This window comes from Lineus longissimus, chromosome 17, assembly GCF_910592395.1.
Source record: "Lineus longissimus chromosome 17, tnLinLong1.2, whole genome shotgun sequence".
NCBI lineage: Eukaryota > Metazoa > Nemertea > Pilidiophora > Heteronemertea > Lineidae > Lineus > Lineus longissimus.
Window position 1 is genome coordinate 13,161,641 of NC_088324.1, and position 16,936 is coordinate 13,178,576.

Below are 16,936 nucleotides of genomic sequence, written 5' to 3' on the forward strand. Positions count from 1 at the left end.
TGCAAGTGATAGAATGGCATTTGCAGCAATGACATAATTTGACACAAAGTGTGACAACAGACGAAAGCAGTTTTGTGTGAAGTTTATACAAAGGGGTTACTGTACAAGAGTTGAAGTGTGATCATAGAATGCAGGCAGTGATCGGGTGAAAATTCATGCCATACATACCACGATAATATGAGTAATATCTTTGGGAATACGGTGTTAGATATCCGAGATAGGCTGAGAGAGACAGAACACAACATTCAAACACCACAAATATCACCACATTGGGGTTAATCGGTTTTCAATAAGAACAATAGGGCAGTCAGACGGCAAGGGTGATGTTAGAGTGAAGGAGGCTGACCCTATGTTGGAAGAGAAATGGCCACTGTGACCACAAGTTTTTCTTTTATCCATCATCAAATTTGTCTTTCTTGACAAAGTTTCACACGTTAAGATTAAGATAGACATGAACAAGTAACAGCTATATAGGATTATGAATTAGAGGCTAAATGTTAGTGAGCGATAAGATAGTGATTAGCCCAAGAAATGTCATCAGTAACAACACACAAACATTTTATCATCAGTTTTTTAGAAGTTTCAATAAAGTAATAAAGGTAAGTTTTCTATCGGACTTACTTCGACGTGGAAGGATGTTTGCATCAGCTGTGAGACGGTGGGTCTCGGAATCTAGACGATTCTGAAGTGAGGCTGCAGTGTTATGCAGGGCTTGGAGGCGGTCTGCTCTCGTTCGGTTCTGACCAATTTCTGCAACCGAGAAATATCGAAAAGAGTTCATCAGATGAGCATGATAGTTAGGTCGAGGAAAGAACATCAAAGATGATATGACAACCAAATAAACCTAGATATGAGAACAATCACAAAGCAGCATGGAGTCAAATCAAGAACTAGACCAAGGCCCCACAGTAGTCTCCATTACGAATTCAAGTGAGCACTGTACGAGCAGCAACTTGGCACCATAGAGAGGGACTGTGGCGACTCCCATTGTAACACTTGTTGAGAGGTACACCGAGACAGACCCAGGTAAAAGATACCACCAAAATAGGTAGTTGATAAGAATTAACCTGCATTCATCAATGTCAATGGTTCCCCTCAATCATCAAATTAATCTTGAGATTCCATACCTGGATACAGGGCGGAGTAAGGTCTTGTAGAATAGCTGGCAGGCAGGGCAGTAGTAGAATCAAAAGCAGTCAAGGGTCTCTGGTTGACTGTACTGGTGGGGGCGCTCGTTGTCACGGCAGGTGCAGACGTTGGTAGGTCGTTTGATGGGATTTCTGAAACGACACAGACGATGACTTTATAATATGGCTGTACTCAAAAGTGGAGTTCTACAACTACAGACAGATATACAGTGCATTAGATGAATGACCATCGAGTAATGTGAGCCTGAAGCCCATTCAATCATTAAGGTAGGTCAACAAATGCATTATGCATAATGCAAAAGAAAGAATAGTCCGTACCTTGAGTATTTTGTTGAGTATCACGAGGTTTAGCAGCATCAGCAGCAGGTTGTTCAGGGGCAGCAGCAGCAGCTTGGGACGAGGTGAACCGATCCATGAGGTCTTCAAGCTGCATAGGCTCAGATTCAGGAATAGCTGGTTTAAGACCTTCTTTCCTGGAAATCGAAAGAAATTGCAAAATTACTCAAAAGAACAGCAACACCATAAACGCTAGGTAACTCTGCTCGTGAAAAGTTTCCACTTACCCAGCTGAAGCACGGGGAGTCAACTCGCCATCACTCTCCTCCGTCAGTGTGTCACTGTCATCTTCTTCATCTTTGTTCCACAGCTGACCAGCTTCAACCTTCTTTGAGTCGAAGTTCTCTTTATCTGAACCACTTACCCCCTGGAAATAGCACAAGCATGATAAGAAATGTGTTTTGTGAGCATTTATTCAAAGGAATGATATCTCATAATGTCCAAGTTGATGCATGCTCAATCTCTAAAAAGTTTTAAAGAGAGTGTTACTCACCATGGACGGACGATCTTCATGAAATGGATGGCGTTTTGAAAGCTCAGGGGCTGGACCCTTAGAGAAGGTCTCATCAAGTCGTGTCTCATTCCCAGGACGGTTTCTTGGTTTCGTTTTAGTTGTTTTTGATCGGGCTCGCTTGTACAAATCCTGCAGTTGCTTCTGACGATTTTCCTCAGCCTCTTTCTGGGCTCGCTTTTCTTCCTCTTGTCGTTTCTTACGCTCGTTTTGTTGTTTCTGGATGTAGCGTCGCACCTCGTCTGAGTCGTAGTGGCGTACTTTTGCAATTGGTTCTTTCTTAGATGGCACTGAAAGGAATCGAGCACAGTCTATGAACAACAACTCTTTTTAGGAAGCTGAATCACAGCCAGAGGCATCTACATATAGTTTCTTCCTGACTATGAACACTTTGCCAATGGCCTGCAGATAGACAGACAATCCCCAGGTTGCCTAATCAATGCAGCCTTACCTTCTGATGTTGGTGCCTTCCTCTTCATTGTGTGTTTCCTCCTTGACTTATCAGCACCATCATGGTCATGAGGGTCGTCAGAATGTTCAGAATCAGAACCTGAAAGATGATAATATAGGACTCAGTACTCTCACTAGTACACTACAATAAGGCATGGTTTGAAATACAGAACGAACCATTGACATACATGTACAGTAGTGATAACTGTACTAACTCCATATTCCATTTCTATAACTTAAAACTCAAGAGCAACATACCTAGACCAAGGTCATGCAGTACATCCTTCGCCTCCTCTGAAAGTATCGGCCCTGGCTCTGAAAGTATCGGCCTGGGCTCGGGTTGTTTGGGTATTTCATCAGCACCATGTTTGTCATTATCATCATCATTATCATCGCGATCCCACGGTTTCGCTACTGGCTCTTCAAACTCTTGTGAATCATCTAAAAGAAACAAAAACAATTTCAATCACTGTAAACCGCAAAAGTTGGTGGCCTAGAGTACCGGTATGTTGGATCCGTTCTCCACTTACCCATTGACTTATTATCCTTCTTCTTCCCAACAGAGGGTTTTGGCAGTGGTCCAAGTTCCCGGCGAATTAGTTTTTGCCCCTCACGCCATGACTTTGTAGTGATGATATCTTTTCGTTCGAATTTTGACGGTTTCTTTGTAGCTAGCACCCGGGCAGATTTTTTGGGTTGATTTTCCTTGATGGGGGTGTCATCGAGGGGGGACATGGCTTGGGCTATTTGGGGCAAAGGGGGCTCCTTTTCAGTAGCTGGAAAGAGAACAATGCTAGTTTAGTTACAGCAGAATTCAATCATATACAGCTCTCCATTTTGTTAAATTCCTGTTCGATATCATCAGAAACCAGTCGGCAACTCCTTCTGCAGTATTCTGCTTCCCCAGCTAGAGAACCACTGCAGGAAGATATCTCATGCTTCAGTGATAAAGAGAACCAACCTTTTGTTTTGGGCTTCTCTTTGGCTCGGTCAACTTTCTTTGTCTTTCGGCGATGTGATGGCACCTTCACAACGCGTCCCTCAGGTGTGCGAATCTTCGTCTCAACTTCATTGAACCCTGCAACAATCAAGATAGATGCTACAGAGATGGACGTCCCAGGTGCATTCCAAAGTTTTTCTCTTAAGCAGCCAATGTTACAGAGAATCTCAACTTGGAGACTTCATGGTTCCTGTGGTCAATTCAGGTCTGCGGCCATTACACTCGCACCTAAACTTGACAGAGGCACAAACACAAAGAGCCTCAACCCAACGAATCCAATGATGAAGCATGAGTTCAATCATCTGCTTACCTTTGTAGGACGGCGCTGGAGGCCCCGCTGCGATTTTCCTCGACAGTGGCTGCCCCGCTGGCTGCTCCCAGGCATCATACGAATTCAGCATCACGGCGTCAGACTCCTGGTGACGCACCTTGGCCAACAACTCGGCCTCCTCCTCCTCCTCCTTGTGACTCTCTAGCTCTGCTGAAACGAATTCGGAATTATTGTTTAAACATCATGGGATTCCCTGAAGATTTCTCCTACCTCAACATGCTCAAGGAGAACACTTGCAGTTTGTGAAGAAATGCCTTGAGGCCCTGATCTAAGAGTACTGAGGAGCCTATACTCCAATGGGCCAGCTTCAAGTGTTCTTTAATACTTGTCATCGGTATTGTATTCAAAATTTCATACTTTGACAGTGGCCTACCTTTCAGTTGGACTCAGTCTTAGTCACAGCAGTGAAATAATGCACTGCATCATGACAGGTATTTCGGCCCTTTGCTGCAGCACATCCCAAAAAAAAATATTGGTCCATCCTATTGAAGTTGTTTAAAGCAGTAGAGTAAATTTTACCTTGAGGTGATGACATATTCCTTCGCTGTTCGTCTATGAGTTCTTTGATCCGAGCCAGCCCATCTGAAAGTATATTATGAAATAATATTAAGGATTTACTCATTTGGTTGGCATAGGTATATTTACAGGGAAAACACAATATCTACATGTAGGTGTTAGGTCTCATTCAAAGGCTGATGTGGCAATAGCAGCAAAGTGAGTTTCCCAAGGTCAAGAGGGATATGTCTGTGTCAAGGATTGAACCACAGTGTTTAGATTACACAAGTCTGAGGGCACCCACACAATGCACCCTACACCCCGAAAAAAAAACCCAACCACAAAAGTCAAAAGTTGAAGCCACCACGTACTATGTGTCCAAATACACAACTGTTTATTCAACCCACGCACCAAACGCAATACAATTTGAAAATCTATTGGACAAGTCTTCGGGCAAGCTCATACAACTGAACACGTTAGAGATTGAGAACATATCGAAAAGGCTTAGTATTTGTTCAGCCAACTGTGAAACGAGTGAAAAAGCAGACTATAGTACGTTATCGAAGGCCTCTGTTTTCTATCAAGATATTTCACTTTTCACATACCCGGTACTTGATCTCTGGTGAGATAGGCTGGCACGAATACAAAACATTTTACTGAGACTATGCTGAAGGCCTTCAACCATCCCCCCCCCCCCACCCCCAAAAAAAGAAAAATCAGATAAACAGCCAGGTGAGTTCTTAAAGAGTCAAAGGCAAGGGACACTCAATGACCGAGAAAACTTGGGAACAGTGAAGTTTTGAATGCTATGTTTTGATGGTTTTTTATCTCGCAATAGGTTTTTTTTCCAGACTCTCCAGGCAAAACCAGCCACCATACCTCAAAATTGACATCGTCAGAAAGGTGCTTATCACTGCACTAAATGTCCACACATCAATGTCATTGTGACAGGTCTTTACAACCTTCAGAGTATTTCGGAAAAAGTACTTGACATTACTCAATCAAAAGTCATTCAATCAATCCTAGACAGTGAGATAATGCGTCCTAATCATAAAACTAATGTGTGCACTTGAGATTTTAAATCTTCTTTCAGTTATTGGAGGTTTCGTTAGTGATAAAGTCGAAGCTATTTCAGTTGTTTCATGTTAAAAGCCTAGAACTGTCAGATAGTGTTTCAAAGACAGCCAAGTTTTTGAATGATCCATGCAGATTTCAAGTGTTCACTAAAAAATTATTAGACAACATACTCATAAGATAGTTAGACCACATTATTAGAGGGTTTTTAACCACTTCGCTATGATTTGGATATTTTGGGGTCCCATGACATGATTTAGAAATAGCGATAATCTATGTCAAACTAAATGTTTCAGGGTAATATTTCACATCTTGTATACCCACTTCTTCAGAGCTAATCGTGAGCATGACATTTTGAATACCATGCACACACAACAGGTCTGCCTGGGCCCATGGACAATTTTATGTACAGAGAAAATATACACAAGACATTTTGAATAAATCGATGATTTAAAGAGCAAAGAGGCCTTTTCATGAATGTGCATTTTGGAAACTTAAGTTTATAACGGACATCTCAAGGCATAAAAGGCCAAAGAAAGACCTATGATATGAACCTATTAATTGGCTAAGGTTTATACACCCCTATGGGCAGTACATCAAAAACAAGGCCTAAAATAGACAGGAATGATAATTTTCCGTTTTCATTGTGGCGACTCTGATTATTTGCTTGCGATCGGACCAAACGAAATGTTTAGCTTGAACCTCGATAAGATGGACTGTTCGGACTGAAAAGATTAAGAGCAATCCCCTTTTTTTCTCACAGTTAGCAAGATATTTATGGCCAGGTGTCAGTCGGTTCATTTGCCTATGGCGAAGATCAATTAGTATTGAGACACAGCACATGATGACGATGATCTGACCCATCTTTGAAGAGCGGAAAGAAATACATGGATCTCACACCAGGTACTCTCTCTTCAATATGGTCTTTTGCAAGCCCCACGCATAGGGACCAGGCACAATGAATCCGACTTCACATCTCTTTCCGAAGTCGTGACAATTGTAGTCAAGCGACTTACCCATGGTAACAAGTGATGCGAAAGATGCTGTTGGATTCACTGACCTTACGTTTAGCTCAGGTTGTTGCACTTGCAGTATGTACATGTGAGACAAGAGTTCCAAGGTGTCCTTTAATAGGGGTTCCGCTCCTCTGGAGGACAACTCTACCGTTATACCGGGATTTATTACAATAGGCCACTGCCCTCTCTGGTGATAATGAATGGGAGCAATTTTACCATGGACAATCAATCAATTCAATGCAATTGATAAATAAACGCGGATGAATAGCGTATGATGGCAATCTCAAACATTCTAAAGAAGACACGATGAAAAGTGAATTGTTTGGGTATAAATTTGGTATGTGGTAGATAGATAAGCCGCTGGATATTTGGCCAAGGTAAGTAAGGCACATAGCCTTAGCTAACATAGGCCTAGTGATTGATATCGCCATACATGATGACTTGAATGAAAAGATGCCTGCTGGGCATTCTGCCAGATACACCTTTGGACGCCCAAGCGACCTTGATCATGTTTTTCGAGACACTCAAAATTTCAAAAGCTTTATTTTAAAAAGTTTAAACAACTTTTAGTTTTGGCACTCTGCACTGATCAATATTTTAGCTAACTTTTTAAAAGAATGATCTTGATAGTCCAACCTGGGAGTGAGAGATCACAAGTTCAGCTGGAACATTGCCAATGGCCATTGTGATTTTCAAAATAAACCGGGTAATTTACGAGTCTCGCTATTTCATGAGGTTTGAAAATTCAAAAAAGACTTTTCACACCCTCTATTCAGGTGTTCACTTTAACTTTTTATGAACACCCTCAATCTGTCTGAGGGAGATCAAAGTGCCAGACTGGTTTCTCAGTCTCTATAAGCAAAACACTTGAATTCCACCGGATTTGTTCAAAACCAGTTCCATGTGTGCTTCCCCTAATCATACTAACCTGAGTCCTTGCCTAAATCCTTAATGCCCTTCTTTATCCTCCGCCCCGGAGCGACGATATCCATGTCATCCATACTCCCCGTGTACGCACATCCATAATGATCAAATGCACCGCCCTCGAGCATATACGGAGACGGTGTCTTAGTCCTGCGCTCTGAGCCGCGCAACAAACTGGCAGCATTGTATGACCCGAGCTTTGGAAAGTCATCACGATCGAGCCCCCTTGACCCAGGCTCTAATCCTAAATCAAAATCTCGATTTGTATTTAAATGCAAATTATCGTTGAGAAAGTTAATCTCAGGTTCACGCGCTGCGCCCACTGGGGTGTCGGCGATGGAGTCATCAGCAGCGTAAGCACCATAAGGCTCCGTTTCGTAAGTCTTATCAAACCCGGAGCCATGCCCGTATCGTTTTCCGGACATATTTGAATTTTGATCTAAATACGATCGTGTCCTCGATTCGATTTCATGAAATTCTGGCTTCTCGATGAAGTTGACATGTTTTGGTGGTGTAATGGATCTGTTATGATCGTCATTAAGGTGCATTGTGGGAGTAAGGGTACGAGATTCATTTCGGACAAAGTGACGATCGTAGTTGAGTGAAGCGAGCGGACTGCGGGATCTGGTGTAGATGTAGTCATCTTTGAATTTATCATCTGAAAAGATAGGAATTAAACAAGACATTAGATTAGATTTCACGAGAAAATGGCACCCTGAATTTTGGAGATTTTACACTTATTTCATCTGAAACTTCAAATTCAAAATTATCTAAAAATATTCACACTGCCGGGATAAAGAGCTAGACATTTGAGGCGAAATATTGACACCATTTTCAGACATTTTAGGCTTTTTTTCATGCAGTATATTTTCGTGAAATGGAATACACAGAACTTACTTTGACTGGTCGTGTATTATAAGTCAGCGACCGAATAAACCCTCCTCAAAATCTCACCACAGACCAAGCACCAGTGCCAATTTACCGGGACCTATGACCATTTCCAAATCATACATTGAAAGGATAAATATTCCTCGTATTATAATTCTAATGTGCTATAGTTGGCGGGCATAATGCCAATGATATAAAATATGTCACCCTGTGTTGGCCAAAGCGACTTTTCATTCAAGTTTTGACAGGATACCCATTTCATATAATGAAGAGTAAGAGTGAAATACCCTTGAAAAAGGTATGGTGTCTGTCAACAACATTGCTATCATAGCCAGAGAGCTCATTATCCATTTATTTACTGGGAGCAAAACTTTGAGAGAGCATGCCATATCGCTCAATTATTTGAAGTTCTATTCATGTCTTAAACTGTAAAAGTACATGATAGCCGCACGTACACCACCTGAAAATGGACCACCAATCTTGGTTCGCGAACCAATGCCGCACCATCGAAAATCCACCAAGCGCGTACACCAGCGCTGCAGCTAGTTATAAAATCCGGCAACAGATGGCGCGCAAACAATAAGCAGAAAGCGCCGCCTGTCGCCGAACCATCTAACTAGCTAATTGCCGATCCATTAGCGCGTACACCACGACAAAGCCGAGCTTTTAACAAGTCGGGCGAATTTGGACCATCAATTCGCCCGGCAATTTGTACCGGCAATGGATTGCCGAACAAATTTGTCGTGGCAATGTGGTGGTGAACGTGCAATTGGTCCACCAATATTTCGTGGTGTACGCGCAACTATAATGTGCCGTGTACATAGCACAGGTGATTCAAACGTTCTTAATTCGAGACAGACTTCTCGTCCATATGAAGCTCAATCATGCAGGATTCTCAATACATTTCATATTGACAATTTACACCAATGCATCATTGATTATGACATACTTAGAATGACACCAACCTTTGGCAGTAAAATTTACGCGGGAATACGGCATGGGTTGACGGCCTGCACCGACAAAGCAAGCTGACAGTCCTGGCGTGAGTACACAATGATCAGTAGGCACTTATTGTCCAAATATTGTCTCCCGAACTATTTGCCAACGAACTCTGGCCTTCTGCCACAAATAGTCCACACATACTATGTCCAAATATGCTTTTATATTATCAAATGCATACTTCTTATGTGACAGGGAGGCCTATCGATTCCAAAAGCACGATATATAGATCTCCCCGCCCTGGGTCCACCTAAACCTATTTCCTTTGTGAGACTATATAGGTAGACATCAATTTCTACTAATGTTCTGAAGGTTATAGCAATGCCAATTGATTTTTAACACTTTCAGTGAATGAAGTGAGAATTTTAAAGGATATAGGCAGCAAAGCACAAGATGAAATGGAGGCTTTGATGGAAGTCAAGAATGCATGCATCAGAAATCTGAAATGGCCTACCATTACTGACAGAATCAAGTCCATTTTATGACAATTCTACTGGTAGTGGTAGTGTGATATCAGACGCTAATCTTGCACCTGACCACACAGTCCTAGGCCTTTGACTAAAAATAGTGATGACAGTATTTGGAGAGAGCATGCATGCACATGTAGATCTTTCACACATGCTCACTGAGCTAACCAGGACAAATAAGCTTATTGCTACATAACAATTTTAGTCTTTTAGCCGAATAATACCTAGCAAGATCTTTTGTCAAAGTCACACAAAGGACTTTCAATGTGTACGAAAGGTTTCAGGAACCAGGTACATCAACAATGAAAAGAAGTATTCAAGCTAAACAGCCACAGCTGCCCTGGGCAAGACTAGACCTCAAACAGAATCCAACACTTCACTTTCTCCAGACACCACAGTAAAATTGTTCTTTCTTCTTATCTTCCACAGTGTGTCTGGGTCTGGCTCAGATCTGAGAGCTTTCCCTTTGATTCATATCGAAATTTACAGCTGTCTGGGGCCTGCTCCTACCACATGGAAGTGCATTATATACAAGAATTATTCACACAATCCATTATTCAGAACTGGACATCTTTGTTTACTGAGAATTAGACTATGACCATGAAGACTACTGAAGACAATGAAAATATCCTGCAGGGCTGAATGACTGCACTGTGATCCTATGATAAATATCACAATTGTCAAAGGTGACAAAAGACAAACTGAACATGACAAAACCTGCTGACGATAGACTTCCACCGAGTTTATGGTAAGAAATGGAGGTCGAAGCAGAAGTAAGAAACTAAATCAGTAAGGCAGTTCTTGACATACCCGTAGTTGGAATTTGCAAACTTAGTTTCTTAAGTCTGTCAGGGTTTACACTTACAGTACTGATAATCCTCAGAATCTGGATCTGGACGCTCTTTCTAACAAAAAAGCTCCAATTAATCCTCAGAATGTGCACTTGTTTTTTCCATTGGAACCAAGATTCAAACTCTAGTTCAACCTCTTCGCTCAAAACACGATATCAGCACATAAAGGGTAAACAACATACATCAAAATACATATTATCAACACCGATGCATGACTGCACATGATAAGACAAGATAATGATGAGCCAAGTTTTCTGGGGCACATTTTGTGCATGTCAATATCTCGATCTTATGTCAACAAAACACCCATTCAGAAACTACTTTCGATCAATAAGGGAAGCAATTAGCTTTTTCAAGTATGATATCCGACTTGTGTACTGGCCTGATCTCAATTACCCTGTGGACAAGAAGTTCCAAGTCACATCCAACAAAAGGGGCAACCAAATTTGTTTTTGTGGAGGCAAGGTGTGGTATGCATTGACTTGCTATTCAAAGTCGTCTGTTCTGAAGCCTTCCTCCATTGAGTGAAGGAGTGAAGGACACCCTCGGGACTGACAAAATGATGTCCGTAGCAGGGAGGTGTCCTGATTACAGAGGTCAAGTTATATAGAGAAGGGTGTCCACAATAGGGAGGCTTCATTGCATTTGTCATCAAAATCTCCCACATTCACCTGACTTGGGCACAAGTGTTTTTCACCTTGTTCTACATTACTACGCATTGAATTTCAGCGACATTTCAAAAGGCCTGTTTAGTCAGTCGGCTTAACATTAACCAGTCAATTAGTCTCTGAAACAAGTTACCCATGGGGTATAAAACACTCAACTTACTGTCAACGCGGACATTTCATTCTGTTACCATTTCTTGCATCATCACCATAAGCTTTTTGCAAATTATGCCTTTTTATCCACAATGGGTCAGCGCAACAATATTTAGATAACATTAGTGAGTAAATTAGCGTTCATACAACGTGAAATATTTTCCCACTTTGACCAAAATTTCTAGGGGTAATCCAAATTTGTCCTGATGTAGGATTTTTGTACAGGAGACCAAGGGCAGGGTCACATCACAGTGGTCTCAGGCCAAGTCTGGAAGCTGAAATTACATGGCTGGGAGTTTCTTTACCTGTTCAAGAACAAAATATTTGAAAAAACATTCTTGTACATGTACTCCCCTTTATTTCAAAACTCGCAGAAACACAGAACTAATGACAGTGTTGATATTGAAATGTTACTACAACATGCACTATTCAAGGGCATGAATGTAGGGCGGATCGATCTAGGGTTGATGACACCATTGACAACTGAACTGAAAATCTTCATAAGCAAATGTGTTCGATTCCATTCATTTAAAGTGAAATGTTAGTGAACAGCATAACAGTGTGTTTTATAAGATTATCAAACACCAAACCACAAAACAGTAAACATTTGAATATGATATAGGGCAACTCCCTCAGTCTCACCCGGCTTATTATGCCTATTCAACAGCCCCCATATTTACATGAGCTGTTTGCACAAGTACATGCGCCAGGCATGTGATTTTTAAAAGATTTCTTATTCAGTCTGACGTTAATCTGGCCCAGCAGTTTATGATGGATTTAAAACGATTTTAAAAGCCCATGTTCTCAATGTATACCAAATCGTGTGTTCCGTGGGCCTGTATTTGACGAGATCATCAGCTTGAGGTATAGCTTCCCCTCGATTGACTTTTTGGCTTGATCTAGGGAGAAGTAAAGTTACAAACTGATAGACCATCACATACATGTGGTATTGCCACAGAACACAGACAAACTGAATGAGACAGCAACCAAAGCAATTAGATGCAAGAGTGTAACTTTCAGGTCCAGGTGTTTCTCTTCTACCGACAATATTACACAGATGTGATATGTCCGTCATACCGGTACAAAATCATTTAACTGCATGTAACTGTGCAGTAGACTTGGAAGTCCAAAAGATCTCACACATACAACACGTCTTAGCTGCAAGAGTAAACATGTTTGTCAAAAAGATAATGCAACAAATGCGAATATTGGTGCAAATATACTGCAACAGGCCTTTATTTAAACGCTGAATGCCAATTTTTTAGATCTCTTCGGCCAATGCGAATAAACACCTTTTCATGGCCATAAAGCGAGAATAACACCATGTCCTGGAATGTCTTTTATGTTCGGTGATGTCAACGTCCAATACTAAAAACCACTTGCCCATTTAGAAAAAGGACCAGGATCGTAAAAAAGTCAGAAAAATCGAAAATCAAACCAAGGACATGAAACCACTTAAATGAAATCTTTATGTTTCTCTAGCAGATTTCACAAGAAACAACATTGTAATACTAGGCCTCACTATGTTATATTCACTATGAATCACCTAACATACACACCATGACCATGGCAAGTCTCATATCAGGCCTACTCATTTGAACCATGTGCAAAGAACCCAAAAAGATTCAACCGGCAAAAATATAACTGGAGTACGAAAGTGCGTAAATTACGTACCACATATCTGTGAGAAAGTCAAAGAATTACCCCAAATAGAGGTAGAAATCAGAGAAAATTTGAAATTTTCACACTCAAGATAATCCCAGTGCAATATTGAGTTGGTATGTCATATTTGTGTGCAGGTCACCAGGGGGTCTCAATGCATAGCAGTGACACCTGGGTGAGATGATGAGAACAAGAATCTGGACTGTAAATTTGTTCACTTACCCAAGCGACTGATTTTCCGAAGACTCTGCTTGTCTTTGTGGCGAGGATGGCTCTTGTTGAACGAGTTTTCATTCTGAAATATCAATGGAAAGAACATTACAAAAATTCACCTTTTCACTAGTTTTCAAATCAAAAGTAGTAGTAACACTGCATTTGTTAATTGAGTTTATTTGTCAAGTGCGGCTCCTGTAGGGGATTTCAAATGGGTTTTGGGGGGTTAAAAGAGCTTTCCTACGTCAGGGGCGATCGTCGAGTTCGGTTTATTTGAGCGTTAGGTCTGCTTTCAAGATGGCCATTACACTCATCACACCACTCACCTTCACTTTGGTGGACTTTTCATCCATGGAGATGCAGGTTTCTTTCTCCCGCTCTTCAAAGCTGGTGGGCGATGGACGGCGGGCATCTTCAAGGCGGTGTTCAACGCGACGCAGCTGCAACGGCAAATGGTAGCACATACACAATAGAGACAAACGAACTTGCATTCAAACTGGCAATATCAAAGCACAAATGTGACTCGCTCTACCAAAACTAGGCGCTTGTCGCATCTGAACTCGACAGGTTGATACGGACTTGTTGTTCATTTCCCTATTGTAGACCTTTTGTGAAATCTATTACAAACTGATTTGGTCACATTTCACAAAAGGTCTACAATAGGGAAATGAACAACAAGTCCGTATCAACCTGTCAAGTTCACATGCGACACGCGCCTAGTTTTGGTAGAGCGGGTCACAAATACTCAAATAGGTCCAGAAACTTGACCAGCGACACACAAATGTTAAAGCACATCTTCAAAACCACAATTATTCCTTTTGTTTTTTGAGAACTGAGGCCTCATCAGAATAGTTGGCCCCAAGACCTCAACCTACATGTAGGTATCCTGACAGACGATTCTGTTGAACTACTTACAACACTCTTTGCTTTTCCCATGGAGTCCCACGCTTGTGCCAAACCTGGAATTCAGAGAATACATTCATCAGACTGCTGTCAGTGTCAGCGAGTCAGGAAGGTCCCTTTAAAAGATAGTTATGAGGTTTCAAATTTCCTGACAGTGTTTATTTCATTTTAAACATAAATTTCCGTGTGACAAGTCTGAACCTTTCATTCATAACTCTACAGTTCAGTTCTGTTTGAGTATATTTACAAAGGATGATACATGTTTATAAACTATATTATTCGATACTTGATTATACCACATTGTTTGCATTCCACGGTATAGTATACTACAAAAGATGTGATAAAATTAAATGCCAAAATGCAATCCAACCCATCCCTGACATACTCCAACATGCTTGCATGATGAACTGCTATACAGTAGATTTTAAAACAGACCAAGCCTTTTTCTGAACTCATGCAGACTGTGCAAGCCACTGCAAATTAAAATGGATCAGAAATGAGTGAAGCAAATCAAAATATTAGCTTCACTGTTTTTATAACAAATCAAAGTTCATGCCAGTTGAAAAACCAGATTTAGAATGCCAAACCTTTTGCCGAAGTGATGATTTACACATTCACAAACATTAACATCAGGGCTAGGTCCCACAACTTAGACAAAGACACTCCATATTATCCGTATGATTGCTCATTTACTACCCGAGTTGGCAAGCCTGAATCTTGAGAAAGTGAGTTCAGAAAACAGAAAAGAAGTGATGTGAACTTGAAAGAAAGACTTTCTTGTGATTCAATGGAAGATGCACCCAACAAGACATGCACTCTCTAAAATTGAAAGTTCCGTAAAACCTGCCTAGATCTGGCTTAACTGGACAAACATTTTGTCCAAAACAAAATCCGCATCATCAATAGACATGGAACTTACCAGTCAGCTGAATCAAATATCCGGTTGATGCGAGTCTGATCAAAACAGGTTTTACTATATTGGATTCCTTCAATCAATCCAACTCGGTGAAATCTGCATTCTTTCTCGTCTTGTAAGTGAAGTGAAGGGGTGTAAATCAATAAAGCATTCACTTATCTGGAACCTAGCCCTGCCTACTTACTTTCATTCAACTTACAATCCAACCTCCTGTTACGATCGTAATAAGATCGTGGGAGGTGGTGGTGCCTCCTGGTGTGGACTAGAAAACAGGGACAAAATAGTTCAAATGATGCTCTTGCCTTGACACCGATTACTACCTCATTGCTTTTAATATTTACTCTGAAAGAATTTTTTCCATGACTCCATGACTGATATTCGATTTGTTCATCAAAGTCTTTGACTCCCAAATTCTCAAAACTTAAAAAAAAATTTATAAGTGTCATTCATTGCCCCAAATAACGCATGGAAACATTTATTCTAATCAATGAGTACCAAGACAGCAAAGGAATTCGCCAAACTCTAGGCTCTCACTTTGAAATACTTACCAGAAAGCGTGCTAGTATCATGGTAGAAATCTGTGTTGGGCGGTGCTCTTATGACAGGGGTGGGTTCCGTGACCCGGCGACCTCGGAAATTAGACATCTGTAAAGAAAAGTATTGATATGATGATGATTGCACATTTGTCCTTCCACATCTTTGGTTTCCTTTTGACACTCTTGATGGCACACCTGTTTTAACACAATAACAGTAGAACAAAAGGAGCATTGGCCCACAAAAAAACCATCTCACTTGTGGTCATACATAAAAGGCTGTTAACAATAACATATAAGAAGCTTAGTTAAAAACTGGGCAGCAGCCCTCAGCTTTTTAGCTTCGATTGAATGGTTTCCATGATGTCCACTTCCTAGGCCCACAATGGCACATTTACAACAATAACACAGCTTTAGTTTACCAGAGATTTGAAAACAATTGCGGTTTCTGCATGAATAGACATTTTTCATTGCATTTGAGGGAATGGATGATTTGGACCTGGAGCTTGGTAGCACAGTTGTCCCAGAGTACACCAGTACAGTTACTTTGTCTTATCAATATGTGTACAAACACTGATGCCAACAGTCAATTATACCTTTAAATTAATCACGGCCAAGCTGGAAAAATAAATCTAAATTTTCGTGTGGAAACTGTTTTACGATCAGTCTTGTGAGTCTATTGACTTTGTGTTGTAGGCTATATATATAGGCCTAGGCTAATATTAATAATATTCGTCTATTGTACTTTTGTAGGGGTAGGACCACCAACACCATCTAAACAGCAAAATCCATGTAGTACACAACTACAACACATAAAAACGCCAGTCAGAGTACACTACAATACATCAGTGATTGATTGAATTTTGATGAAGCCACATACATATATTCTCAACAACCAGCATGTGTGATACACTGTACATTTTGTACACACTATGTTGTACACATCAACATGCATGATGAGAAAGTTGGAGAAAATAGGAATCAGCAATGACAATTGATATTGCCTAACGTACCTTTTTTATATATATATTCTCAGATCAAATTCTCAGCATTCATTACAATCAATTTTGAAATATTTAGCACAATGGTGAAGTATTAGCGGTTTTTTCCTAGAAAATCGACTTTTTCAACGGCTTGCTACCGACCGCCATTTCTGAGCTGTTTACCGCAGTGCATTATGGGGTAAAACCCAAACTTGCCGTCCGGGAAATTTCCGAATTCGGAAACAATAGAGAGGTTTCGCGAAGATTACGTTTTGACATATATTCTGAAGTACCTTTATTGTTTTGAGAGAAGTTAAGGGGGATTTACCAGAGGCAGAAGCTTTAAGGTATAAGGTATCAATTAACTATTTAGTTAAATCTCATTTAATTAGTGTAGCCTATATAAAGGAATGATTCA

General features: G+C 40.8%; 1 protein-coding gene across 5 annotated transcripts in view; it reads right to left on the reverse strand.

The window, feature by feature from the left end:
• Positions 1–16,659, reverse strand: part of LOC135501793 (centrosome-associated protein 350-like) — a 45,996-nt gene extending 29,337 nt beyond the window's left edge. For 2 of the 5 annotated variants that reach the window (XM_064794105.1, XM_064794102.1), the window contains exons 1-18: positions 16,549–16,659; positions 15,551–15,647; positions 15,202–15,264; positions 14,099–14,142; positions 13,510–13,623; positions 13,193–13,265; positions 7,290–7,943; positions 4,296–4,358; positions 3,756–3,926; positions 3,407–3,523; positions 2,976–3,221; positions 2,704–2,886; positions 2,447–2,545; positions 1,978–2,285; positions 1,712–1,851; positions 1,467–1,621; positions 1,128–1,280; positions 622–750 (exon numbers count right to left, since the gene is read on the reverse strand). In XM_064794105.1, the coding sequence (XP_064650175.1) occupies positions 622–750; positions 1,128–1,280; positions 1,467–1,621; positions 1,712–1,851; positions 1,978–2,285; positions 2,447–2,545; positions 2,704–2,886; positions 2,976–3,221; positions 3,407–3,523; positions 3,756–3,926; positions 4,296–4,358; positions 7,290–7,943; positions 13,193–13,265; positions 13,510–13,623; positions 14,099–14,142; positions 15,202–15,264; positions 15,551–15,647 (2,809 nt within the window). In that variant the 5' untranslated portion in view covers positions 16,549–16,659. Of the gene's footprint in view, positions 1–621; positions 751–1,127; positions 1,281–1,466; positions 1,622–1,711; positions 1,852–1,977; positions 2,286–2,446; positions 2,546–2,703; positions 2,887–2,975; positions 3,222–3,406; positions 3,524–3,755; positions 3,927–4,295; positions 4,359–7,289; positions 7,944–10,504; positions 10,554–13,192; positions 13,266–13,509; positions 13,624–14,098; positions 14,143–15,201; positions 15,265–15,550; positions 15,648–16,548 lie in introns of those variants that run through there. The other 3 variants (XM_064794103.1, XM_064794106.1, XM_064794107.1) reach the window with 3 other exon arrangements.
• Positions 16,660–16,936: the final 277 nt, after the last annotated feature.